Source organism: Cygnus atratus, chromosome 12 (genome assembly GCF_013377495.2).
Source record: "Cygnus atratus isolate AKBS03 ecotype Queensland, Australia chromosome 12, CAtr_DNAZoo_HiC_assembly, whole genome shotgun sequence".
NCBI lineage: Eukaryota > Metazoa > Chordata > Aves > Anseriformes > Anatidae > Cygnus > Cygnus atratus.
This window is the reverse complement of record NC_066373.1, coordinates 12,317,609-12,343,428: the sequence shown is the minus strand read 5'-3', so window position 1 is coordinate 12,343,428 and position 25,820 is coordinate 12,317,609. Positions and strand designations below refer to the sequence as shown.

The window sequence follows — 25,820 nt, the reverse complement described above, 5'->3', positions numbered from 1 at the left end:
AGATGGAAGGACTCACGGCCACTCAAAGAAACCAAGCCATCCCTGCCCCTTCTCCTGTCCTAGGGACAAGCATCTCCCAGAGCTACCCGGCACTATCACGATGTCCTCCAGCGGTGAGCCAGCCACACGGCAGCAGCACTACCAGGAGGGTCTCAGCCCCAGCTCGTAACCAAGATAATTCAGCAGCCAAACGAGGATTTACTCCTGCCCATTCTGTGCTATGAGATATGCTCTGTTCCTTGCGGTAAAAATAAGTTATTCTGAAAAATGGCTGTATTTTTAAGCCAGGTTCTTGTCACCAGGGGAAGTGCTACAGTATCTTAAAGAGAACTATCAACGATCCAGGCCATGTTGGCAATGTACCACAAAAAATAAAAAAAGAAAGCCACATAAACGTACAGAAGGTGTCTCAGTTGATCTCAGTGAGTCTTGGCCAGCTCAGAAATCATCTCCAGCTGCCCAGGTTTGTTCCCAAGAAAGTATGATTCTTCAGATTAAAATCCTCCTGCAATGTATGCATGTGGATGCACGGGATGGCCTCCGAACTCGAGGGGAGGGGAGGTAAAAGGTACGGGATCTCCCCTACTGGACCAGCCCTCTGGAGAGACTTCACCTTTGCACTGCCAATCCAGCTTCACTTCTCAATCTTTACCTTCAAGTATTTTTGCTCCTAAAAGTTATATTCCTCCCAGGCCAAATTCTGAGACAGTTTCTAATATTTCAGAGAACGTGGACTTTGCTATCACTAAGGACATTATAGCAGGACACTGGGAATAGTAATTGCTGAACATATTTTATCTTACCAATCTCCCAAACTTGTTTCTGGCCTTTATCTTCATCTTTCTTCCTAACAGTTACCCTACCTTTTATCAATAACTTAGTTCCAGGATGACTGAATCTAAAAAGGAAAACAAAGAAGCAGGCTAACAGTAGATGCTATAGAAGGATCAAGACTGAAAAGAACTGCAAGGGAAGAACCTCCAGAAGGAGGAGTGACCACTTAAAGACCACAGAACATCTGAAATCAGCAACTAGCACAATTCCCACACCATAGCTCAAGCAAACCTTCACACACCTGCTCCCTCAACAGGCTCTAACAATTCAGATGAGAGCATCACTAACCAGGTCAGCGCACTGTCACAATCCAGCTAACCAGATAAGAAGTTGGAATGCCAAAAAACAGATGTAAGATTATTCCAATAGGTTAATGAGTTGCTTATCCAAAAAACTGAAACAAGCAGAAATATGATGGGGGAAGCTTATTCCAAAGAAAGTAATCAAAATGTTGCTTGAGAGAAAGTAATTTAATTCCAGCTAGCCCTGCTGACTGCTGCACAGGAGAAAGTCTCAGCCAAGTTACAGCACAACATTTGCCACCCAGGGCCCCCTCGCAAAAGCCTCACGGTTAACCAGCACAGCATTCATCTTGAAAGTTTAAAATCTTAACATTCAGAAATATGATTTAAGAACACTTCCGGTACAGCACAGCTGACGGAACTCGCAGTAACAAAGATTGAGAGACATAGCATTCAATTAACGCATTCCCACAATAACATTAATCTAAGTCATAGAAGCATTAAAGACAACTTGCTGTGGATGTCAATGCAGACAGTACAAACCCAGAGACAGTTGTTTACAAGTTAGGACTGCTAATGCCACTGCATGTTTTTCTAGCTGGGTTATTTATAATAAAGCTACAGTCACAAAACAACAGTTGCCTGCCTCTCAACTGCCTCTAAAACAAACCCTGAACTGCATCAAGCTTCATGGACCAAGTAACAGCAAGTATTTATTTGTTGCCAAACAAAGCACAGTCATTAAGAACTGTGGGACATTCAAAGAAATTGTATATTGCGGCTTTAAATCTACTTTTCGGTTCACTTGAGAAAAAAAAATCAAAAATCAATAGGAACAATGAAGCCAAGAGCTAGCTGTCTATATTTTTTTGGCCTTCATAAAGTAATGAAAGCCTCTGCAGTTGTACCAGTGCAAGCAAAAAAAACCCATAACATTCAGACTGAACTCAAGTCAATCCACATACACATCCCACTCCAAAACTGTCATGGCTTTGACACCGATGGATTAGACACTTACTAAAATTGATATGGCAGTGGAAATAAAACTGTGTGTTAAAACATAGGAACCTTGATGTTTCTCCTGCATACCTCTAACTTTTGAGACTTAAAGGGAGAAATAAGCAAAAACTTCACTTAACGGCCCCCAGTCATGCAGTGCTTCTGCCACCTAAAGCAAGAAAAGGATTTAAAGAAAAAAGCGTACATCCAATAGTGCATTTTTTTCTTGTTTGCCAACATGTATGTCTTTTTAATTATTTTTTTTGAGGACATCAGTAGACACAAAAATGTGCAGGAGCACTTGGCCATTTCTTCTTTCCCCATCACAAAAATATCCATAGCTTTCTTTCGAAAAGCCTCCCTCCCACTAGACAGAGATAATGCAGATAAACAGGTGAGCTTTTGCATTCGTTCCAGCAGGGCCTCGCTGATAAGAGATGAACATGCCATGAATGCAACACAAAGCATTAAGTATGGATGTTCCTAGCACTGCTCTTATAGTAAGATTTAAAGTTGACTAACACCAACTACTTCTACCACTACTCATCACAGTTGCTCTCAGTCTCCTGGGCTTATCGATAGTACTCCTCTATAAGCAACAAATCCAGAACATGAACTTGGTGCATGCGTCTCCCACTCAATTTAAAAGGATGCCAATTCTTCTTCTCCACACAGTGTGGCACTAGAACAAAAAAAAATCCTCACAACTGGGAAAGCGATACAGAGGTAGCGAAAAAGCTGCATGAAGGGCCACACACACCCAAGCAAGGTTGCTAGCTTGGGCTCAGCACTTCACAAACACAGCTGTAAAGCTTTTGAACTCAAGATGGTTCTAGAAGTAGCTCAGCCATATCTGCATGGTTACTACACTCGAGCCAAGATGTTCAGATGACTCAAACAGGCTAGCTGTGCATAACACCAAAGACCAAGAGTTTAAACAGAATTCAGATTATATATATAAAGACTGAAATTTTGTGAGACTCTCACCCATTTCTGTTGCTAATTGTCCACAGAAATTGAAAAGATTAATAGGGACAGATTTGCTTAAGCACCTGATTATAGAAGTCATACAAAGGCTTAGTCTTGCGTTGAACTCTTTAGGAATACATGAGAGAGAGAACCAACTTTTCCTCTTTTTTCTTTTAAAGGTAAGGCTACCAAACATCAAGCTACTTGACAAAGCTCACAAAGATTTAGCAAACAGGTAGCAGCGTCACATGAATAACCTGGGGTAGGATATCTTCAGTGTTATCACATGCAAAACTTGCCAGATTTACTACCATCAGCAGAAATTAAGAAGCTGAGATCAGTTTGTTTTATCAAGTAATTTTCTCATGCTGCAAACTTAAAGATTTCATTTGCCTACATCCGCTCGCTACAACTGCTACGCCCATCTCCAGCTGCTTTGTTTCCTCCTTGCCACCCAAAACCTGGCAGTGAAAACATTTAAAAAATAATATTACTTGACAAACATCTATGACATCTTTTTTTCCTTTAAAAGACACAAGCTCATTATTTCACTATTAAACAAATACTTTGAGAAATATTTTACCATCTCAGAGAATAAGGAAATTGAAAAAAAAATCAAGAAGCCTGGAATTGAAAAGTAACAACTTCATCAGGGGTTAATAAATGCTTCTGGTTTCTCAGTGTATGAGAAGAGGCTTATCAATATGAAGAAACCAAGAAATATATAAAAAAACTACGTGAATGACAGCTGCAATTGCAGTAAAGGGTTACAAGCACACAGCTGTAGAAGGATGGCTTCCTGAAGTACTGACCCTTAGGGACAGGACACAGGCAGACAGCTCTGATAGCGCTTCAAGTCCTACTGGTAGTTACCTAACCAAGGTGCCTCTGCTGGCCTCCCTAAACAGGGCAGGGAGAAGAGCACGTTCTTCCGGGGAATGATTCAAAGCATTTAAGTGGATCCCTATGCCAAATTACCATCTAGAGGAACCCACCTTTCTTCCCATTAATCAGATAGGACAACAGATTCTTAACTTGTACAATGATTTCACAATCAATTTAAAACAGGAAAACACCATGCTGCTGCTCAAAGAGCTGGTCTCACCTTTTCCTTTGCACTGACAGAGTAATTCACTCACCTGCATAATTAACTTGATCAATAACTAACTCCAGCTGAAAGTTAATACAAGAAAAATGGTTAATTATGTCAGAACATGTTCAATCCCTGATGCAATTCCCCATATGAATGCCTGGGCAGACAGGGTAGGGGAGCAGGTTAGAAGTGCCAGCACCACTACAAGCAGCAGTGAAAAGCAACCCCAGCACCAGGAGCCTTGCGCCCCAGAAGCCAGTGGCTGCACTGAGCTGTGTCCCTCCACGCCGTGCACCCTGCAGTGACACTGCTTTCTCTCACACATTATGCAACCCCCCCGGGTCACAGCCAGTTTGTGGGCACCCTCCTCTTCAATATCACTAGCATTCAACTGTCACCAAAAACACACACTACTTCATTCGATTAGTTGTTCACTGTGAACCAAAGGTACTTAGGTGAAGGTAGCACGCTTTGGGCCAAATGTTATCAAAATTAATCTTTACCTTTTTGCCCTTATTATGCACTCCCCAAGAGCACAGCCAATAAATCTCCCTGGACGCAGGACAGTCAGCACCACGGTCATTGTGGGCAATGAATTAGAATTACAATGCATCCCGTGACATTTCTACAGCTACCTCAAGCCTTTTACAGAAGACATCTCCCATGTCCATAACGTATGAATGCAATCTTCCCAGCTGCTGCTCCTTTCCCTGCTCACCCAGGGATTTTACCAGAGCTCTTTCAAACATTCATCATGCCTCAAGAGATAACACAAAGTGATGAGAACTTGCAGCCAGGACCAATACCTATTTTTCACTGAGTAGCACACACCAGTGGTTTTCCACAATTACTTAGGATAAAGTTAACCTGTTGATTTGGATCAAGAACTCAGGGGAAACGCTCTCGTAAGACATGAAAACAGAGTGCATATATACTAGGCTTTCGTATCTTTCCTAAGCAGTTTGTAGAACAAGCTCTCTCATAATTCCTGCACCTCACAGCGGCAAGGGCGTCAGATTCACAGATCTTCCAGAACCAACACTGATAATTCTGCCACAATAAGCTGTAGCCTACAATCGAGAAAAGCATAAGAGAATAATGTGAATTAGTTGAAACTTCCATTGTGAAAAACTACTTCAGTTACTGATAATGAATCCCACACACATTCAAGTCTCTTGGCCTACAACTAACCTCAAACAGTAAGCCTTCATGAAGAAGGCAGGCCAGTGGAAGAATTTCAGCTTTATTTACAGAAGTACGATGTATTTCCTTGTTTTTCCTGAAGATCTGCAAAATTAAAGCTCTCTTAACAAGAATGTAGCTGGGACACTTATTTAATATTCTTGTTCTCAAACCTTGTTCCATTCTTCAATTTCTCTTTCTATTGCTACCTAACATTCTTACGCAACTAGTTTTACATTTTTCCTGTTTCTTCCAATAAGAGCTACTGCAGTCTCACTAGATGACACCAGTTCTTCAGTCACTCACAGAATTCTTTAAGTGAAAAAATGGAAAATATGAATTAAATGTTCTCACACAACCATTTTTCAGAAATAGTTCTCTTACATTAAGTAAGGTGTTCTGTTTTGGTAACCTGACAGTTCATTTCAGAAGGACAAACATGCAATTTTATCTGATGTAAAATATAGCAAGATTTATATTTTACAAATAACAAGCACAGACGACTTCATTTTTCAGCTGATTAATAGTGTCTGGGAACTACTCAGAGTCCCTCCCCTCTTATAGCTCTTCACAATATAAAAGTGATGAAGGAGCTCATAAAAAGACCAGTGGAATACTTGAAGGTAATAAATTGAGAACAATGGAAAAATATTTCAAAAGTCAAAACAGCCTGTGAAGTCAACTGCCACAAAAGGGAAAGTCTGATACTGTAGGCAGATTTCTGGAAAAGGTTACCAGTTTTATCAATAAGTATTGGTGGTCATTTCCCCCCCACATTGATTTTGAAGAAACTTTTTCCTGCTTTTCGCAGTTTGCTAATACCCTAAATGGAAGCGTGAATCAGGATACTCTGGCCATCTGATGCAGCGTTGTATGATAACAAAACGGCAACACCAGATACTACCACACCTGGAAAGAGACCAGTGTGACAAGTTTCATGGCATTCTGGAGACTTCATAACAAGGCACAAATATTTGGATTTCGTTTTCCTCTAGGGCTTCATCTAGATGAAGTACCACCCAGGAGCAAACTTTTGGGAAACAGCTACTCCTTTTATCTTCGCACAAACACTTATTAAGTAGTGATACTCTGCGTGTAGAAGGGAATTCAAGCTTCAAATCACAGGAGAAGGAAGTGCTCATCCCTGCGATGGCTGCATGGGTCCTGCCCCATCAACAACATGTTGTGCATGCAGTAACTATTAATCACCTCACAAATTACACCCTGATGCATTTAAGGAAAACCAAGGTCAGTGCTAGTTGGTTTAACATCAGCTGTAGAGGTGTAGTTTACTGTCCTTGCAGCAGGGACAGGAAATTCCAAGAGTTTTGGAAACACCTAGGGGAGAAGGGTGGTGGACAAGAAAAACGCCTGTAGCCTGAATCAAGTCATCCTTCTCCTGAATCACAGATCTCAGGGAAGTTCATCTGAATTAATGAGTGTTGGAACAGATGTAAACAGAATCTAACCCACGTGAACCCTACACAATGGTCCTCATGCTGAAGTTTTAAGTTGTTTAATCCATTTTATACACATCTCCAATTCATCTGAACCCAAGTTTCAAACATTCTTAATACACCACACCCTAGAAATGCCGTTACAATCAGACTTCAAGCTAGACGAAAATCCCGCAAGGGCACTCAACCTTGGATTAAAAAAAACAACACAGAACTTTTCCACCAGGAGTAAGGCGTCATTTTCAAACACTCCTAACCCTGCCAAACAGCCATCCCCTGCCTTTAAACTGCCCATGTGCTCCCACCCACATCACTTCAACTATTCCTGGTGTTAGCACAAGTGCTTCCAAGACTGCAACCAACTGGTCAGGAAATCAGTCCAGGCCAGAACTCACCCAGCCCCAAAGACACCTATTTCCAGCCAGCCCAGGTCTCTGGTGTGACCAAACACTCAGGCCAGCCAAAAGAGAAGCATGGTAAGAAGGTTTCTTCTAGCAGAATGCTGACTTTCAGTGTTCAGGAAACTACTGCCTCAGCATGGAACACGTGCCACACGTTAAAATCCCTTAATTTACATTACGTTCTTGATGCTTCTGCACTTCTGCCTGGACTGATTGGTTCTCTTCAATGTCAGAATGCACTCTGGAACTGAATAGATGAGTAGCAGTAGTAAAACTACATAGAAGAGAAACGGAAGATAAGTGAAAAAGCACTGTTTGAACGCTTAATGCTTGTTTAAATAGAAAATGTGTACTCCTACATTGCTACGAACAGCAGCATTGATAATTGCTTATGGACTCCCTCACTTATCAAACAAGCCTTAAACAAAACCCAGAGAGTATTTTCATCAGCTTTTATGCTTTCACCAGGAAGAATTACGGTTTTACAAACTCCTCTCTACCTCTTCTCAAATTCTTCAGCATTTACTTCTTACAACCTAAATCTCTATAGATCTAGTGTGACATTAAGAGTGCAATGTAACGTTTTCGAGCTGGTTGTGTCTATTTCAGATGTCCTTTTCTCCTGTGCTGTGGAGTACCAAATCACAACATAAAAGTAGTCTTTATTGTCAAACAAGTGTAAATTACACAAAGTACAACCTGTTACATACTGTCAACGTAGCAGGTAACACTATCAATACAGTAATAAAGCCAACTCTAACACACTTCCGACCTTGTTACCCTGCAGAAGAAGAGCCTTAGCTAGCTGAGGAGTTGTGAAGCCAGCTTCATTACCCTGATCAATTAAGAGCTTAAAATATTCACTTCCACAGAGCTAAAACAGTTACAAGACAGCACATAACTTCTCATCTGTAATCCTGTTCAATCCTTAGTGTGCATAGACGGTAAAAACCCTGGGAACAGTAAGCAACCCTACAGGAACAATTCTAAAGCGAAACACGTGCTCTTGCTCCACTTGGTGGAGCTGGCCAAACAGTGTTAAATTTCACACTGGTTTCTATGCCCTTTGAATTCAGGTACTTCTTCCCCTGGTTCTTCTGTCATTTATTCAGTACAAAGCACTCAAGTCTTGCTTCTGGCTGCAGTCTGTCCCTGGCAAGTCGATTTTTAATTGTTTATCAGTCTCAAAGAGCCCTACTGAAAAGCTTGGCAGAGCTGTGGATGCTCAGTGACAGCGAGCTTCCAGAGAAGTATCTGGAATTGATCTCTTTTTAGCCAACACTTAGTAAAAATCCCATAAGCTGTATACATTCACCGACCAGAAAAGGGGATGCTCAGCAGGGAGCTCCACTGCTAAGGGCACATTACGACTGCTGCTGCAAGCTGCATCCTCCCGGGCTCTGTGCACAGCGGCAGGCAGAGAACATCGCTTCTGTTAGTGGAATTTTTGCTCCTGACCTGTAACCGCAGGGAAGAAGACCGCTATTTCCCCAAACTAAAGAACTTGTAAGTTAACACCAAAAAAAAAAAAAAAAAAGAGACTTAGGAGTGAAGGACTTGAGGACACCTGCTGCAAAGCAACCACCTCCCGCGTGGAACTGCATTGTCTTAGAAGTTTAGTCACTGGACAAAACGTGCCAGGTCTCTTCAACAGAGCACATTTAGTTGAACGAAGCATCCTTTTCATCTACCTGTTTGTTCATCTTAACTTTGCTTTCCATAAAATTTTGGATTGAGGAATAAACTTCTTCTAGTTTTCAAAACCAAGTCATCTGCTTGGCTAATGACTTCACACTGGAGAGACCCGTTTTAGATATTTGTACCAAGGGCAGCCTCTTAGTAAGGGAAAAGAGAAACAAAGCAATGGTGACTGTAGTTCTTTTCCACACTACACACAACACAAATTCAGCATATTCTACAGGGACGTCTGGCCTTTGCGACTGTTGATTGGTAAAAGCACAGCCATCACCCTTCTCTTTCCAGAAGGTATATTCTCCTTTATAACACAGTCCACTGGAGTTTTAAAGAGACGTTTTGCAGTAAGCAGCTCAGCCACCACTCAAGAAACGCCAGCTTACCAATGCACAACCCAAGAAGCAGAGCTTCCCAGCAGTGCAAACATACGCATTACAAAAATGCAAGGCATACTTGTTCTAATCCACTGCACGTTAACATCACAGAGCGTCACAGACGAAAGAAAAGCCACTCCTACACTTGTTTACTGGAAAAGTTACCCGCATATTTTCTGGCATAAAATGCCTTGCAGGAATTTTCCTTTCAAACAGATCTCTGACATGTAGGCAAGGTACGATAAGCTTGAAGGAAACCAGGATAAGCTGGAAATTTAACTGCTCCATGTGCTGTTTTCTGAGCTCCTTAGTACACTGACAGATACTAAAAAGAGCCCAGCAGAGGGACACAAGATGATTTGGGGGCAGAATACACAACGAGGTATGCAGGTTGACACAGTTAGCTGTGAGAAGGCAAGAGGGAGGGACATCTTACTGCTGCCTTCAACTACCTAACGGCAGGGTGGGGAGAAGATGAAACCACACAAGCTTAGAGGTCTAACATTGGAACAGGTTGCTCAGAGATATGGAAACTTTTGTTTCAGATACTGAAAATATTTGGTAGACACAACCTTAAACAACCTCATTTAACTTGAAAGCTGCACCAAGCTAGCGGTTGAGCCAGAGTACCTCCAGAGATCCCCTCCAGACCAAATTGTTTTCCATTCTGCAGCACAAGACTATGTAACACTAAGGATAAACCAAAACTTCAAACACAATGAGTTTCTATTCATCTATACAGTTGTAACTATAATGCTCTTAAGACAGATTTGTTGGTCTCACTCAGCACTCACTGCCACGCAAGTTCTAAGGGACCTGGAATACTTTTGTAAGATCTCAAACACCTACTAGATCTTAGAGGGCTGTTAACATACAGAAGCTCTGTCATTCTTGGCAAATTAGTAATGACCTGCACTTTCAGAGGGGTGAATATATGAAGCCTCCCAGTATTTAAGAGAACAGCATTACCAGAGCAGAAGCTTACTGTGTCACTGTTTAGGAGAGACAGACCATGTGTGATATCAAACCAAAGCAGCGCTGTACAAACACCAACATCAGAAAAAAGCTCCTCTGTGAACTTCAGATGGAAATGGTGGAAGCAGTACTGACAACAGACCTCACTTTTTTTTAGTTGCCGAAAAAAAACCAGGACCACAATGAGCAAATCAAAACTAATAAAGAAAATCTGTATTTCAGGAAAGAAGGACTATTGTGTGCACTTCTCTGCAGAACCTTAACAAGAGCTTACACTTGGAGTGCCAGGAGGAAGCTGAAAAGGCTCCTTGGCTGCCAGCAAGGCAGAGCCCATGTGAAGAGGCAGCTCTGGGACAAGAAAAAGCAGTAACACATCATGCTGACCAGTAAGCGCACTGAAACAAACACCTCTAACCAGGGGGACCCAGTCTGATAGCACTGAATGTTTGTCCTGCTTTGTTATCTTCCATCTTTGCATCTGGTAGAGTTGAAGAAAGCGTCCCTAAGGATTTGCTTGCACAAGCCACTCAAAGCAGACGTCTCCAAAAACGTTACAGATGTCACGTCAGGCAAGTCAGACAACTGAATATTTGATAGTCTGCTCCATCATACTGCCATGGAAGCTGCCAAATTCTTTTTCATGTAGGTCAAAACACTGGCAGAACAGGGAGAGAACACAGCTGCTTCAAGAGGACAAAACTATTTCCATACACACAACAGGAGCCAAATATAAACGATTCTGGGCTCGTGTAACACTCTGGCAGCTCAAAGGGCCGGTAGAGTAGGTAGAAGTCAACAGTAGTCATTCCTGAGCAGGCCAGAGAAGAGTGCATTAATATGGAAGGCAGAAAAGGAGCAAGTAATCAGTGAGCAGCTTTTGAGTATTCGATACTACTACACAAATCAATAAGTTTATCTTCAAAGATCAGATATTGCAGTAAGTTATATGCTCAGAAGGCATGCTAGATAATGCTAACTTCCATCCTCCAAAAAAGGAAGGAAAAAGGCTTCAGTAATCTGGTAAGCTTTAACTGAAACCTCTGTCCTAAAAATAAAAAATAAAAACTTCCAACCTGTGATCTGAGAACTCCTCAAGTGACTGTGAAGGGCTCTCTTGCAGTATATATTGGGATGTTGGACACTGGCAGCAAGAGACTGTGGAGACACTGTAGGTTTGGAAAGGCATCGGCGGGTCCAGGGACTGGTCAGGCACTGGATCAGGCTCCCCAGAGTCTGCCAGAGTTCAAGCAGCCTTTGGACAACGCTCTCAGACGTACAGTTTAATTTTTAGGTAGTCCTGTGAGAAGCCAGGAGTTAGACTCGATGATCGCTGGGGGTCCCTTCCAACTTGGGAGATTCTACAATTTGTCAAAACTGAAGTTTATTTTGATATTTACATCCCCACCGCAAACAGCCTAGCACACAGGAGAAAGCTACCATTTTAAAATGTAGTATTATTGCACTTTTAAGACAAATATATATAACCCAAATTTGGAGCATTTTTAATTCAGCAGCTTTTCCCATTTTCATTTTAAATCCCTTTAGAGGTTAGAGTTGGTTACAAGGTGACAGCTTTGCAAACTGAACACAACCAGACAGAGAACCTACACAAGAAGGTGAAGTAACTGGCCAAAAATCGCTACGGGTTCCATGGCAGTGAAAGTTCCTCTAGGAGCCAGTCCAGAGCAATGATATTTATTTCATTGTTAAACAATGGGAGAATTCAACTCCTTTGACAGTGATTTTAAGCATACAGTAAAGTTTACTGCTCTATTTCGGAAAAGTCAAAAATGCTTGCAAATATCCAAATGCTCTGATGCAAGTAGTGCTCAGTACTTATGGTCTAACTGACCTTTTCAGAAAGCCTCTACTTTCCCCAAGATATTTTGAGGCATGGTTGCACAAAGGCCGAAAACAAACTTGGAGCTTTTCCACTTTGACTTACAACTAGTTGCGTTGGTGCATATGTGTAAGAACAGGCATGCAAAGTCCGTGCCCTGACCAACTCATTCCCTGGTGATGCATTTGCAGCACACAAGTGGAAGGAGATGGGGTCAGAACAGTCCCAATGGAAGCTAACCTAATTTACCAGGGAAACCGTGAATTTTACTTCCCTAAATGCTTTGGTGTTAACCTTCTCCAACACAAACAGAAAAATCTCCCTACAAAGTAGGATCAGCGTCCATCTAGTCCAGTAACCTGTCCTCCAGAAGCTCAAGCAGGAAACAGGAGGTAAGGAGAGCAATCCTGTCTGTGGTTACTACCTTCATCCCAACATGGGACGAGGGATCTTACTCTCCGGACTTGCCGGTGTCTTTCCAAACTTACTATGTCTCCAAAGCCTATTGCAAACGTAAGTTTTCTATCAGTTGTGTTTTTCCTGTCTCTTCCTACTACATGCTGCAGGCTCACCACAGGACTCACTGCATCTACCTAAAAAGCTGGCCTTCTATGAATGCTAGGAACCACACTGCAGAATAGCAATCAGACTGGACACAGACTGAAATCCTGGAGGAAAAAAAAAAAAGTAAACAAGTGGTAGCAACAGAACTACTGTATTTTCCCTCTTTACAAACTGCCAGGAGAAACCACAGTTGCCAAATTCAAGCTTCAGATGCTTGCATTGAAACTACCAGCCAGAAGAACACTTGGGCTGTACGCAAGCTCACGCTGCAGTTGAGATGATTCTCAAGCTCACTTTTGCCCCTTACCATCCTTCCAACATATGTAAGGCATGAAAAGTACCTTACAATTCCAGCTGTCTCCACCTAGAGATGTTTAGCCCACTGTCAGGCTACTCACTGTAACACTGGAGAGCTTAGCAAATGTCAAACCTCTAGACGTGAGGCACTATCACAACTTCAAGTTATTACACGTTGTTTGTTTTTTCTTCCACGGCTTAGCTTCCTTCCTGATTCAGTATATTTACTCAGCATGCATTTTAAAACAAGGATCACTGCATATGAAGTATCACACAATGCATATAAATACAATGTATAAAAATGATTCAGTAAGTATTTTTACAAAATGCATATAAAATAATGATTTTACACAGCTGTATTTTCAGAATTGGATTCAATACCAACCACCTTGCTTCACCCTCACTGAGGGCATCCCATGACACGTCCCTTCCCAGAGAAGGAAGAACCCCTTCAGTGATGCAGGCTTGGGACTGGCTGGCTGGACAGCTCTGCTGGCAAGGTCCTAGGTCTGGTGGTAGACAGCAAGCTGAACGTGAGCTGGCAGCAAAGAAGGAACGCTTATTCCACCAATAGCTCCCTCATTCTATAGCCACAGATAAAAGAGTTTTACAGTCACAGGCTCAGACTAAACATATGGGACGCTACTTTCAGACACCCCCGATCCACAAAAATACCTGCTTACTTCCTCACGTTCACACGATTTTACTGGCTTGTTCATATTCCAGATACCCACTGAAAAGTCCTAAGCCTCTACTTAAAAAGAGGGAAGCTGGCAAAAGATGAACACAAGGAACTGCTCCCCATCTGTTTTCTTTAACATGATGACCCACATTTGATCACCTTGCCTGACCTCTTGTGAATTACAGTTCTTAAAGTGTACACAAAAAAGTTCAGTACCTTGCAGGGGACTGAAGCAATTTTCAGTATTTTTCCACAAACCTGATTCAAAGATGTTGAGAAATAGAGAAATGCGCAACTGTTCTTCATATCACATAGTCCAGTGGTTAATCACCTTCACTGTGAAAAACCTACATCTTGTAAATTGACCTTATCTGACTACAAATTCTTGTTGTGTTTGTCAGCAAGGTTAAAAAAGCTCACTAATCTCCCTGGCAAAGTAACAGTGGGTATATCTGAGGACTAATCAAGCCACATCTCAGTTTTGCTGAGAAGCTACACAGTAATCTAACATTTTACTGCATGGCAATATTTCCCAGCTCCCTGTCAATTTAGAGATTATTCATCCTTGCAGCCAACATTTTTATTTATTTTATTTTTAAGTGCTGGTGCCAGAGCTGTACCTTGTATTATGATAATGACTTCACACCATACAGGTAAGAACGCTATCTCCACTCATTCCATTAACGCATTCGGCAATTACATTAGCTTCTTTGTCACAGCATCACCTTGGAAACTCATGTTTAAGCTGTTTATCCATTAAACTCCAAAACGCAGTTTAGCCACTGCTTTCTAGGATACCATTTGCCTTGATTTAAATTCAATTGAATTTCCTCGTTCCCAGGTGTATAGCTTTACATATGGCAGCCTTAACACACACATTTGAATAACGACCTCACAGTCACGATTGCTGCCTTATCACTGTTTGCCATTCATGAACCACAATTTTATCATGAAGAAATTCTAAATTGGACTAACACAAAAACAGTAATGAAAAATTGTGACAAGTCCCAGTTTTTGCCAAACCTCCCTGGAAACTATTCTGTCTTGTATAGCCCTGAACTATTCTTGACCTATCCTGAACTGCATAGCATTTACTGACTTTGTGTAACAGTTTTTGTTTTGTGAGTTCCTCAACACAGAGGTACTTTTACAAAAGTCAAACAGTAAATGTGACAAGCTCTGGTCTCCTGAAAGCCTTCTTTACTGGAATGAATGAATTACTTTCTTGTTAACTACTAGGAGAGCTGGCATTAATGTGTGTGCACATGTGCTACCATCACGTGGTGCTGGTCAAAGACCCAAGGTAGCTCACATGTCCCCACAGAGCACTACATCACTTGCTGTCATGTTCATCTGCTTCATCTCCTTTTAATACTGCTGTATCAGCATTTCTCCAGTTTCCTGGAATTTCCTTAGTATTCCAAAGTACATCATCTATGCAATACTCCTTCCAATACTACAGCTAGGAAGGTTCCAGTGATCAAAGTGGAAAAAACATGCTGGCCAAAACAAATATCTTTCTCCCCTCCCAACGTACTAACGTACTTTTATTTTATTAAAATAATAATAAAAAAAATCAGGAAGAGGAATTTCAGAAGCTGCAACTTATTTCTAAATACCTCTAGAGGGAGTAAGGATTACTGTGACTTCCCCATTAAAGTAACTTGGTCCAAATACATAACAAACGTTACTTCTCCTCTAGCTTACAGATAGCTTACTTTACCTGCTGATGTTTCAGAGACATACAAGCTTCTAATCTTGATGCATATTAGTACAGACAAAGGTATATTTCATGCTCCAAACAATCTGTGTTTTGGCTTCCGTTTTGTTAGCATTTGACAAGTTCAATGATGTCAACATAAATTTTTAGACTCTGGGGAAAAAAGAAGAGAGGTTAAATAAAATTTTCAGTATAACCCAAACTTAGTTCATAGTCTCTTTACTCAGCCTTTACATTTGGGTGGCTTTAAAAACTTCAGGGCTTTGTTTCTGTGGCAGAGAAGTAAGAGGATGCTGTCAGCTGACCAACAAAGTAGCATGTACTTGGGCCTGTGTATATATACGTGTGTATATATATACACACACACACACACACCCCTGAACTGCAGGATGCAAGGCAAGTACCCTGTAACACAGCTCGCCGCACCGCTACTGCTGCAGCGGTCCTTGTCTGCGTCACCTGTCCAGGACATCCTAACTGAACGCTGCACATCTTGGGCTTTTAAACATACCCGGCCTAGTCTCTTAGCATCAGCTCCATACGACTCACAGCACACCAAAATCCACGGGTAACTGATGGTAAAATGTAGGAGGGCTGAAACTGAAGGGTCCACAAAAACGGACCTTCACATAAAACGTGCAGCTAAACATCTGGGTGACAACTTTTAATTGCATGCTCATCTGCAGGGATAGTTACAGAACAGCTCTTCAGGAATCCATCCTATCGCAGGTCTCCCAAGTAACGCACGTTAACACCACAGTTCTTGAGAACAGCCTCTGTACTATTTCTGTATTTTCACCCTCAAGAACCATAATGGAAAGACTTTTAGACTTGATAGCTTCCAAGTTTTTATAACACCGAGGAAAATTTCATCTTAGCTGTAATTTATATTACACATCAAAATTGAGTTAGTCAGTGTACCTGAATGTTAACATGACCTGAAAATAAAACTCACTACCCACCTTTTATGTATTCTACCCTCCTTTTCAAGGTTATTTTTGTTAACCAAAAAATAGTGAGATCACTCAGCTGAACAGCTATTTAGATTACGTATTAAGTATGTCTAGAACAAGCGCATGCCATACAATTCCTGGAGAAGGATGGATTATTAGCAAGAAGTGGGAGAAGCAGCAGAACAGAGGGTTTGAACTGAAATTAAAGCATCCTCCAGTACAAGGAAAGGCAACATCTGAGTTGTATTTTCTATAAGACAAAGATGTGAAATTTCAGAAAAAAATATATGTATAGAAAAAACACAAAAACAGTGTTGTGAACCATTTTTATGAGCAGTAAATATAGTCTGAAACAAACAATAAAAAACAAAATGGGGGATTTAATGGATTTCATGGATCTACACGTAAAGACCAGGTAGCACTGCAGAGCAGCAGAGCTGGACACCGTACTGAAATGTCAAGGTTTAGCACAACAAAGACTGGACCAGGCATCTCAACTAGAGCCACCTGGATGAACACAGGTTTACAGTTACACAAATAAATCAGTACAGTTCAGTAAGTTAACGCAAACAAAGCCACCAAGTCGCAGGTTTGGTTTCTTTTAGCTCCGCTGTGGAAGCTGAAGACTCGCAGCTCAGTCGACACGCGCAGGTAGCAGCGGGGCCACTCCTCATTGCAAGCATCTCTAGAGCACGCACTGTGATCCTAATGCTCTGCCACTCCCTCAGGCATCCCATCTCTGGTGGACAGAGGTAAGAGAAGCACAAGTTGCCAGGAAGGGAGAATCACGAAGTTATTATGCGAGGGTTTAGCAAACATAATCAATGGGTAGAAGAAAGAAGCCTTGAACTTTGCAATGGGATGGCGTCCAAGACAGCTTTAGCCTCTCCAGCGTGGCGTCCAAGATGCCAGCGAGATGTTGCCCTCCCAAAGGCTGGAGGCTGCATCCTCCCCAACACCCTGCACTGCAGCCGATGCCCGGTTGCAGGAAGCATACAGCTGTTCTCGCTTGCAGGCAGGCTCCTGGTTACACCAAATGCCAGATACAAGGCCAGGAAACAACTTCCCTAGTAGTAGTCAAGAAGGCAGGAGGCTGCTGCAGCAAGGAAGAAATTGGATTCTCCTTCCTCTATCCAATGGAACAAGGCTTGCTTCTTTGGTACTTCTGATGCCCTAGGTCCATCCTCACAACACTAACTTCGGTCTTGGCTTCCTCCCTGCCTAAATTACAGGGTTTTTTTAATGTATTTTCCCCATTGGGTGCTTGCTTATTTTCTTCTGTTTTTTCTTCTCTAGAGCTAACACAGAAAAAGCTGTCCAGACAGAGCAGGAAGAGCTATCCAGAGCTGAGAGCTCACCACAGCTCGCTGTTACAAGAGATGAAGAATTCGCCTAGGTACGGAGCATAAGGGTGAAGGATCACTGGCTCTGCTCAGAGAGCAGATTAGCCTAGCAAAGCCCAACACCTGCCTTCCAAAAACGTTAGTAGGAAAGCAGGAGTTCTTGGCTATGAAGTACTGTAAGGAAGAAAAGAAATTCCTAAGCAAGCGAGTAATCACGTATGATTTGATTTTTCAGATAAACACTAAACAAACACAGAAATAACACAAGTCAGCTTCTGGCATTTTAAGACAACAGCAATGGCACCACATCAGGCAGGTATCAACCTGCAGCCACAAAAGCTGGTAATGATACACAAATTAGTTCATATTCAAGATACAGCCTGCTAATACCAAAAGCAGTTCTTGAAATAGCTCTCTCCCTTGATAACAGCGTAGGCATGAGTTGCCAGCGAGCTTAACGCTGTAGTGACAGCTCCCCAAACTCTCCCTGAATCGGACACGACTTGCTGTATATTATTTCAGTCGTAGTGCCACTTGAGAGTACAAGACCTGTAATTTAGCGCCTTTTATTCTGGCGTTATTCCTCAAAAACATCCCACAAAGTGTTTCATGAGCATTAGGGAAACCACTCTGTGCATCTTAACGATCTTTCTCATGTATACTATAAATACAGAGGATATTGAAATTGAATTAGTCCTATACATCCAGAAGAAAAGCCAAACAGAGGTAAAGAAAATCTATCACCCTAAAAAATAAAGGAAGGCACTGCTTTGCCCTTACGCTCAAATTGTTGCTTCCTTCAGTCTTAATGATTTGTTCTGTACTAACGTAAAAGGTTAGATGCGTCTCATGAAAGAACTACAGCTTGGATACAGCGCAGAGCTATTTCTTATACCCAAAGGACTCCTGCAAAATCAACAGGCTCTGCATAACTAGAATAAACTGCAGAACCTGAGAAAATGTTTACACTTCCTGCACTGAAACAGAAAAAACACATATGCTGGAAGCAGTAAGCAGAGTATTTCAGATACTTTTAATGACACCTCTGGGGTTTATTACCAGAATTCAGCAACTGGCAGGAGGTGAAGAACGGCTATGTGCTTATTTGAGGGAGGGGAAAAAAAAAAAAAAAAAAAAAAAGACCGGGTAAAAAAAATAGGAAGTCACAAACAGGAAAGCGAGCTCATTTTCACCAGCAGGCAAGTCCTAAGGATTGCATTAAGCAGAAAAAGACGCATAACAACACGACAAAAACCCTGTATCAGAGTCATTTGACACAGCTAAGGCAGGGAGAAGTATGATACTGCCTAAATCCTTGTACTGGAGAAACCCAGAGTTGATGCAGGGAACAAAAAGCAAACTGCACGCAAAACATGTGCGATTTCCTCTCCCGCATCGCAGGAAGGATCAGGCTCTGCGCTGCCCCCCGCAGAACAAACCCACGCAAGACGGGGAGGCGAAAAGCCTTTTCGCAGCGGGCTTTCGGCCCCCAGCTCCGCCACCGCGGTGCCTCGGGGAGCCCGGCGAGCCGCCGGCAAACCCCGCGGGGGGAAAAACCCGCTGCGGGCCGGACCGCGGGGCAGCCCGGGGGGGGAGGGGGGGGGGGGGGGGGAGGAAACCGGGGGCAGCCGGAGCCCCCCACGAGGGTCCCGGGCCGAGAGGCACCGGAGATGGAGGGGGAATTGGGGGGGGGGGGGGGGGGGGGGGGGGCAGCGGGAGGGCAGCGCGGCGAGAGCGGGCGCCCCCCAGCCGCGCCGTGCCCGCGTCCCGGTGCTGCATGGCGCTGCTCAGCCTGCCTTGCAGAGGGAGCTCGAGTCCCGCTCTGCGCCTCGCAGCGCCTCTCACTCCGCAGCACACGCCAGCGCAGCGAGGCGGCGGCCGGCAGGAGCGGGGACACGCCGCCGCCGCCGCCGCCTCGGGCCCGCGGCCGGCAGCCGGCAAAGGACGGCGAGGGAGGCCGGGGGCAGCGCGGCGGGCACGGCCCCGCGGAGGTTGGCGCGGGGGGACCGGGAGAGGGGCCCAAGGCGGCGGCGGGGGGGGGGGGGGAGCGGAGCGGGCCCGGCCCGGGGCGGGGAGGGCGGGGAGGAGGAAGGGACGGGCGAGGAAGGGCCGGGACGGGAAGGGAAGAGAAGAGAAGAAGGGGGGGGGGGGGGCCGGCGGCGGCTCGCGCGGCGGGGAGGGGGGCGGCCGTCAGCCCCGGCGGGGCGGCGGCGGCGGAGACAAAGGAAAAGAAAATGGAGGCCGCGGCCGGCGGCGGCCTTGGGCCGGGCGGGGGAAGCGAAGCCCCGGGGCGCGGGCCGCAGCCCAGCGCCGCGCTGTGGGGAACGGCGGCGGTGGCAGGCGGGCGGGCGGGCGGGCGGGCAGGCGCCGGCCGCGCTGGGGACGATAGAGGGAGACAAAGCCCCCTGCTTCCCCGGCGGCGGCCGCTGCGGGGCCCCAGCCGGAGCGGAGCCCCATCGTGACACCTAGAGGCCGGAGAAAGCGACTGCAAACCCCCCGCCGCCGCTTACCTGCCGCCCGCGGCCCCGCCGAGCTCGACTCCCGGCCGCCGGGCCCCGCCGCCGCCCCGCCGCCGCCGCCCCGGGCCCCGCGGAGCCGCCGCGCCCCGCACGCCCCGCCGCGGCCGCCGCTAGCGCCCAGCACCAGCTCGCGGTTTAATCGCTCCACAGTCGCTTCGGACACAAAATGGCGGCGGGCGGACGGAGTGCGCCTGCGCGAGCGCGGCTGCCGCGGCCGCCGGCCGGAGCGGAGAGGGGAGGGAGGAGGGGGGGGGGGGGGGGGAGGAGGGGACGGCGCGCGGGGAAGCGGCCGCGCGGGGCAGGCTGGGAGGGCGGGGCGGGGCGGGGTTGAGGGGAGGCGGGGGGGGGGGGCCGCGGGGCGCGCGCCAACTTCAAACGCGGGGCCGGGGCGGCGGCGGCGGCGTCACTCGGGTGCGCGCCTGCGTGGGTGTGTCACGTGCCGCCGAGGGCGGGACGGGCTGAGGGGAGCTCGCGCCGCCCCCGGCCCCTGAGGGAAGCCCGCGCACGGCCCCGGCCCTTGGGTCCCGTGGGGGTCCCTTAGGTCCCATTAGGGTCCTCTTGGGGTCCCCCTGGGTCCCATTAGGGTCCTCTTGGGTCCTCTTGGGGTCCCTTAGGTCCCATTAGGGTCCTCTTGGGGTCCCCCTGGGTCCCTTAGGTCCCATTAGGGTCCTCTTGGGGTCCCTTAGGTCCCATTAGGGTCCCCCTGTGTCCCCTCAGGTCCCCACGACCCAGGGCTGGCGCCAGCCCCAGCCCCCCTGCACCTCCCCTCAGCCTCTCCCCAGCCCTTAGGCCCGTCTGAGCAGGGCAGCGCAGCCCCTCAGCTGCTGTGGGGACAGGAGTGACCCAGGAGGGCGAAGCTGGGGCAAAACCCTAAGCTGATATTCGTGCCCGTGCCAGGGAGGGGTCTGTAGGCTGCGAGAGGGGTCCTTTCCTTAAGCTGTGTGAGGAGTCAGTGATGCTGGCTTGAGTTAGGGTGATTTTGTAAATCCCAAAGAGTTACAGGAGTTAGGGGGCATTTTCCCAGTGGTTTTGAAGCTTTCCAGGCTGGCAGTCGAGCGGAGCGTGCTGTAGGAGTGGAAGGTGGCGCCTGCGGTGCTGGCTGTCCCACAGGGAGCTTCTGGGGACACTGCTGCAGGGACTCTGGCCCACCAACACCAACTTCTGCCTGCAGCTTTCTCCTGCTGCCCCCCAGAAGCTGGAAGCAGCCGTGGCACCCGTAGCACTGAGTGTGTTGTACGTGGGTGTGGTGCCTGTGGGCCCTGCGTTGGGATGGGTCTTGATTTTACATCTTAGTTGAGTTTGGAGCGAGTGGCTTGCAGTGAAAGATAGGTGAAGTTTCTCTGAACAAGTGCAGCTTGCAAAAGTGGAGAAGGTGGTGAGCAACGGCACATCCTTAAAAACTGTAGGGGTTTCTGCATCCTTCATGCTGTGGCATTTTCTGCAGTTTCCTGTGGTGATGGATCTGGGTTTAACAAGTTTTCTCATCTCCAGTTGTGTTGGTTGAAAGGCAAGCTGAGAGGAAGAGAAATTTCTGTGAGCTCATGCTACATCCCCTTTTTATTTTCTTACCATTAAAATGTGAAATGAAGTGAGTGTAATGAGTTAAAGTACTAATAGTTTAAGATGCAATGGAACGAAGCTGCATTTCTTCCTCCTTTTGTTCACCTATTGTTCTCTGGAAGATGATAAGGCAGGGAATTCAGAGAGAAGACTAAATGTAAAGAAACCTAAACATAAGCTCTGCTTCTACAACCAAAGAGTTCTCATGCTGATACAGTTGAAATGGTTAACTAAAATCTTGCCCCAAATTTTTGCCTTGTGAGGTGTCGTTGCAGCAGAGTAGAAGCTGTTCAACAGCCCAGCCTTTACCCCAACCTGCTTAGCAAGTGACAAAAATATCAGACAAATGCAGCATATATAACACGTATAAACAGTGCCCTTAAATCCTAGCCCGAATATCGCTCGCGCCTTCTTGAGCTGTGTTGCAGGGGGTGAGAAGAGCCTGCCAGGCTGCTGCTGTGTGGAGAGAGCTTGGCCGAGGTGTTGGTGAGCGAGGAGGTGAGGACCTGTGTCTTGTTGTGCCCTGGCTTTGAGGGCTTCTCTCACCTCAGCTCCCACAGTCCTTGTGCTGGTGGCAGGGCCTCAGGGAACACCGATGCCCCTCTCAGGGCTGTTGGTAGCTGAGACCAAGATCACTTTGGAGGATTATGACACCACCCGAGTCCATTAATGCGTTGCAGCAGGGGAGCTGTGGCATGGTGAGCAGATGGAGAAGGCGAGCTGCAACTGGTTGGGTTGCTGGGTTGGGGCTCTGTTTCTTCAACCTCAGCTGGAGGTGGAAAAAATCAGTGATAAAGCGGTGGCAAAAAGTGACGGTTACAGGAAGTGAGAGGGTGCAGCCCCCAGCCGTGACCTCCACTGTCTTAATCACTTGAGAAATGTGGAGGATCTGTTAAGATCATTTCTGGGGAGAAGAGGTTCTGCAGTGTGAATTTTTAAAAGCCGTTTTATTGTAGGCTGTCAAGCCATCAATTCTTATTTTGGGGAGAACGGCGTATTTTTCAGCTATAGCCATAAATCCTACTTTAAGCTCAAAAACATAGCTCGGGTGTTACTCAGTGTGGAGAGAAGCACTAGCTGTAGGTCAGGTCACATCTTACGTTCCTTTAAACACTCATACCTTCTGTTGATAGCCATCCTATGACAAATGTTGCTTATCTTTTGTATTAGGAGCGTCACTGCTTAGGAAGCAGAAGTTCTTGCAGACACCACCTCCTCCTGGACTTTCCTTGTCAGAAGCGTCAGAAACCATCCCCAGCGTGTGCTGGGGGGACTGACCTATTGGTCCCGGATTCCTCACTTGGAGGCGCTTTTGAGCCGATTTGCAAAGGACTCAAACCTGTGCAATTCAAGCCCCCCACACCGCAGCTTCCACCTCCTGAAAACCATCCTCCTGGCATCTCTGAATTAGACACCCAGAGGCAGGGGTTGCTGCCTGGAAAGCTGTCCGAGCGAGGCCTTTCCTAGGGACGGCTTGCCTGGGAGCAGAAATGCAGGAGCCGGAGCTGAGGAGCGCCCAGGCGCTTTGATGAGGCCCCGGCTGAGCTCAGCCCCTCATTTCCTGCTCCTTACAACTCTGTGCTTCGATCGTCCTCGGTCTGTATGAGACTGCAGGAATCACCCCTGTCCCTTAAGCAGGGGAGCGGGCGCATTTGGGAGCTAGCATTAAATTCAGCTTTGGAGTCTGCCTGGAGCGTGCTTAGGTCTGTGTGTGAAATGCAGCCCCAGCTGTCACCTCAGGAGCGGTCCTTGGAGAGCAGGCCCACAGTGCGTGTACCCGACAGCCCTGCGAGGAACAAGGCAGTGATCTCGAGGGGGTTGTTGCTTTGCTGGGGCTAAATGCAGAGTGCTGAGCTGTTTGAATCGTTTCGAAGTGCCTTAAAATCTGCACGTAGCGAATGCCTTGGAAACGCGGTTTCATACAAGCCTGGGATAAGGTGGTAGCTCCAAATCTGAGCCTGCTCAAGCAAGAGTATCCCAAACGACAATCCCACATCCCCCTAAATATGGCTGAGCATCAAGATTTGAGTCATTTCTTAGGCATGAGGGTCAATCAGAGCTTGTGCCACCCCGAAGTGGCAGTGTCTGCCTGGGGTTGTTCTGGCTGGTGCTCTTGGTGTCGCCGAACCCTGAGCAGCTGTGCCAGCCCTGCTGGAGGCCGTGTTGGCTGGGCGGTTGTTTTCTGCTGGAGATCTGCACGGGCTCCTCGGGATGCTGCCCTGGGAGCGGCGGGTAGAAGCCGATACTGCAAAGTGGTTCAGAATTCATATGCGCCCCTTTAGTTGAAAAGCAAACAGCAGTAAATGGGGGAAAGGAAAATCTTTCTAGATCCCAGAGCACATGGCTAATGTAACCATGACAGAGACACCCTCCCACAGACTGCAGCTCACACAAGAAAAGCAAGTAGCTGCAACAGTCATTGGTGCTGCCGAGTGCACGCACGTCTGTGAGAGAGAGAGGTTTTAAGCGCTGACACAGATTTGGCTGACAAACGTGGTGCTGGAACACTGTCTCCTTTGAAAGAGCAAACATGCTGCTGCAAAATGTGCTCTGCGGCGCAGTATCCATCCCCGTGTGCTGGGAGTGGCACGCGGCGAGCTCGTCCCGTGAAGCGGTGCGGTTCCTGCACGAGGGCTGGAGGACACGTGAAGTCCTGGAGGGGAACGTTCGGTCCTCCCCCTCCTTTCAGGCAGCTGCTTCTCGTGGCGGCTGCCCTGCTCCTCGGCAGCCCTCAAAAAAAAGGCGAGCAGGACGCAAACTGCAGTGAGTGCTTTACGTGAGTGCTGCCCAAAGGAGAAGACTCTTAGGAGTTTATTCCAGCTAAAATGGTGGTTCTGCATTTCCAGGTGACCTGACAGTGTCCGTGGGGATGGACATCACCAGGAGGTCCTTGGGTGATGGAACAGACCCATTCAGAGCAAGGGGCTGGGAAATACATTCCTTAAATTACATTTTTTTCCCAGATATTCTTATAGCCCCCGAAATACATAAAAGAGGTTCTTCCTAGGAGTTCCAGGGGCAGAGTCATTTTGTCCTGACGTGCAGCACCCTGCCTGTCCTGACAGAAGGCTGCTTTCCTGCTCAGATCTCTGCAGCCAAGGTACAGCTTATCCTGGACGGCGGCATTGTGCTGCAGGGCCGGGGCTAGGGCTTGGCAGGGCAAGGAGAACACCCACGTAGATGAGTGAATTGAACGCATGGCTCTGGCCACTGGAGCACGGGGCTGTTCTTATTCCGAGGAGTTACTCAGGGGGAAAAGAAACAACACCAAAGATAGAAGTAGTCTGGGCCACTTTCCACCTCCAGGGTGCTCTTGTCCTCAGCTGATTTCCAGCTGCAGCACGTGCCAGCCGGGACCCCCATTTCCACCCTCGCCGCTGCCAGCGCGATGCAGAGCTTTGGGAGGAGCGCCGCGCTTTCCTTCTGGGGCTCGCGCAGCCCCCAGAGCAGGCTGAGGAATGCTCAGCTAGCGCTGCCGCAGCACGGTCCCTTTCCTGCGATCCTGTCTGCAGGTGAAACCACATCCGGAACGCTTCCTCTGAAAGCAGCTCCCAGGCCCGGACAGGCGCCAGGCTTTGCCGAGGTGGTGCCGTGTCGGCTTGGCGCTGCTCTGTGCCACGCACCCAGCACAGACCTGAGCGGCAGAGACCAGCCAAGAGCTGCCCGTGCCACCAGCTGGCCTCGCAGGCTTACGGTGCTCACACAGACCCCAGTACGAGATGCCCGGGTGCAGCATGCACCTCGCCTCTGACTTGGTCCTTCCAGCCAGTTACACAAAGTTGTTCCACCTGGGACACCCAGTGCACCACCACATGCTGCCGTCCCTTTTGCAGGCCCCCTTCCCAACAAGGGGATGTGCACCTCTGCTACCAGCCCCCTACTGAAGCAGAGAGAAGAACCCCAGAGCCTAAGCTCCCTGGTCCGTGTGGGTCCCTGCAAAGGCAGAACTGGCAGGTGTGGAAGGGGCAGGTACGAGTATGTCCAGCAGGATGAGCGCTGGGGCTCTGAGGCTGCCTAGCAAAGGGCCGTTAGTGAGGACAGAGGACCAGAAGGCTGGGACTTGCTGGGAAACCCAGGGAGGTGCTGACGGAGCTGACCGTGGTGGTTCCTGCCTCTGCTGC

General features: G+C 46.9%; 1 protein-coding gene and 1 long non-coding RNA gene across 10 annotated transcripts in view; one reads left to right on the top strand and one right to left on the bottom strand.

Moving 5' to 3' along the window:
* Nucleotides 1-20,192, bottom strand: part of CTCF (CCCTC-binding factor) — a 37,293-nt gene extending 17,101 nt beyond the window's left edge. The window contains exons 1-3 of one of the 9 annotated variants that reach the window (XM_050713326.1): nucleotides 15,559-15,576; nucleotides 15,328-15,477; nucleotides 13,304-13,431 (exon numbers count right to left, since the gene is read on the bottom strand). Coding sequence is in view for 3 of the 9 variants with exons in the window: in XM_035543837.2 (XP_035399730.1) it covers nucleotides 15,328-15,348 (21 nt within the window). In the remaining 6 variants the exon portion in view is untranslated. Of the gene's footprint in view, nucleotides 1-4,183; nucleotides 4,218-5,131; nucleotides 5,182-11,294; nucleotides 11,380-13,303; nucleotides 13,507-15,327; nucleotides 15,478-15,558; nucleotides 15,577-20,130 lie in introns of those variants that run through there. The other 8 variants (XM_050713323.1, XM_035543837.2, XM_035543838.2 and 5 more) reach the window with 8 other exon arrangements.
* Nucleotides 19,434-23,385, top strand: LOC118246612 (uncharacterized). Its single transcript, XR_004778187.2, has 2 exons — nucleotides 19,434-19,611; nucleotides 22,870-23,385. It is a non-coding gene; the product is annotated as an uncharacterized LOC118246612 (long non-coding RNA).
* Nucleotides 23,386-25,820: the final 2,435 nt, after the last annotated feature.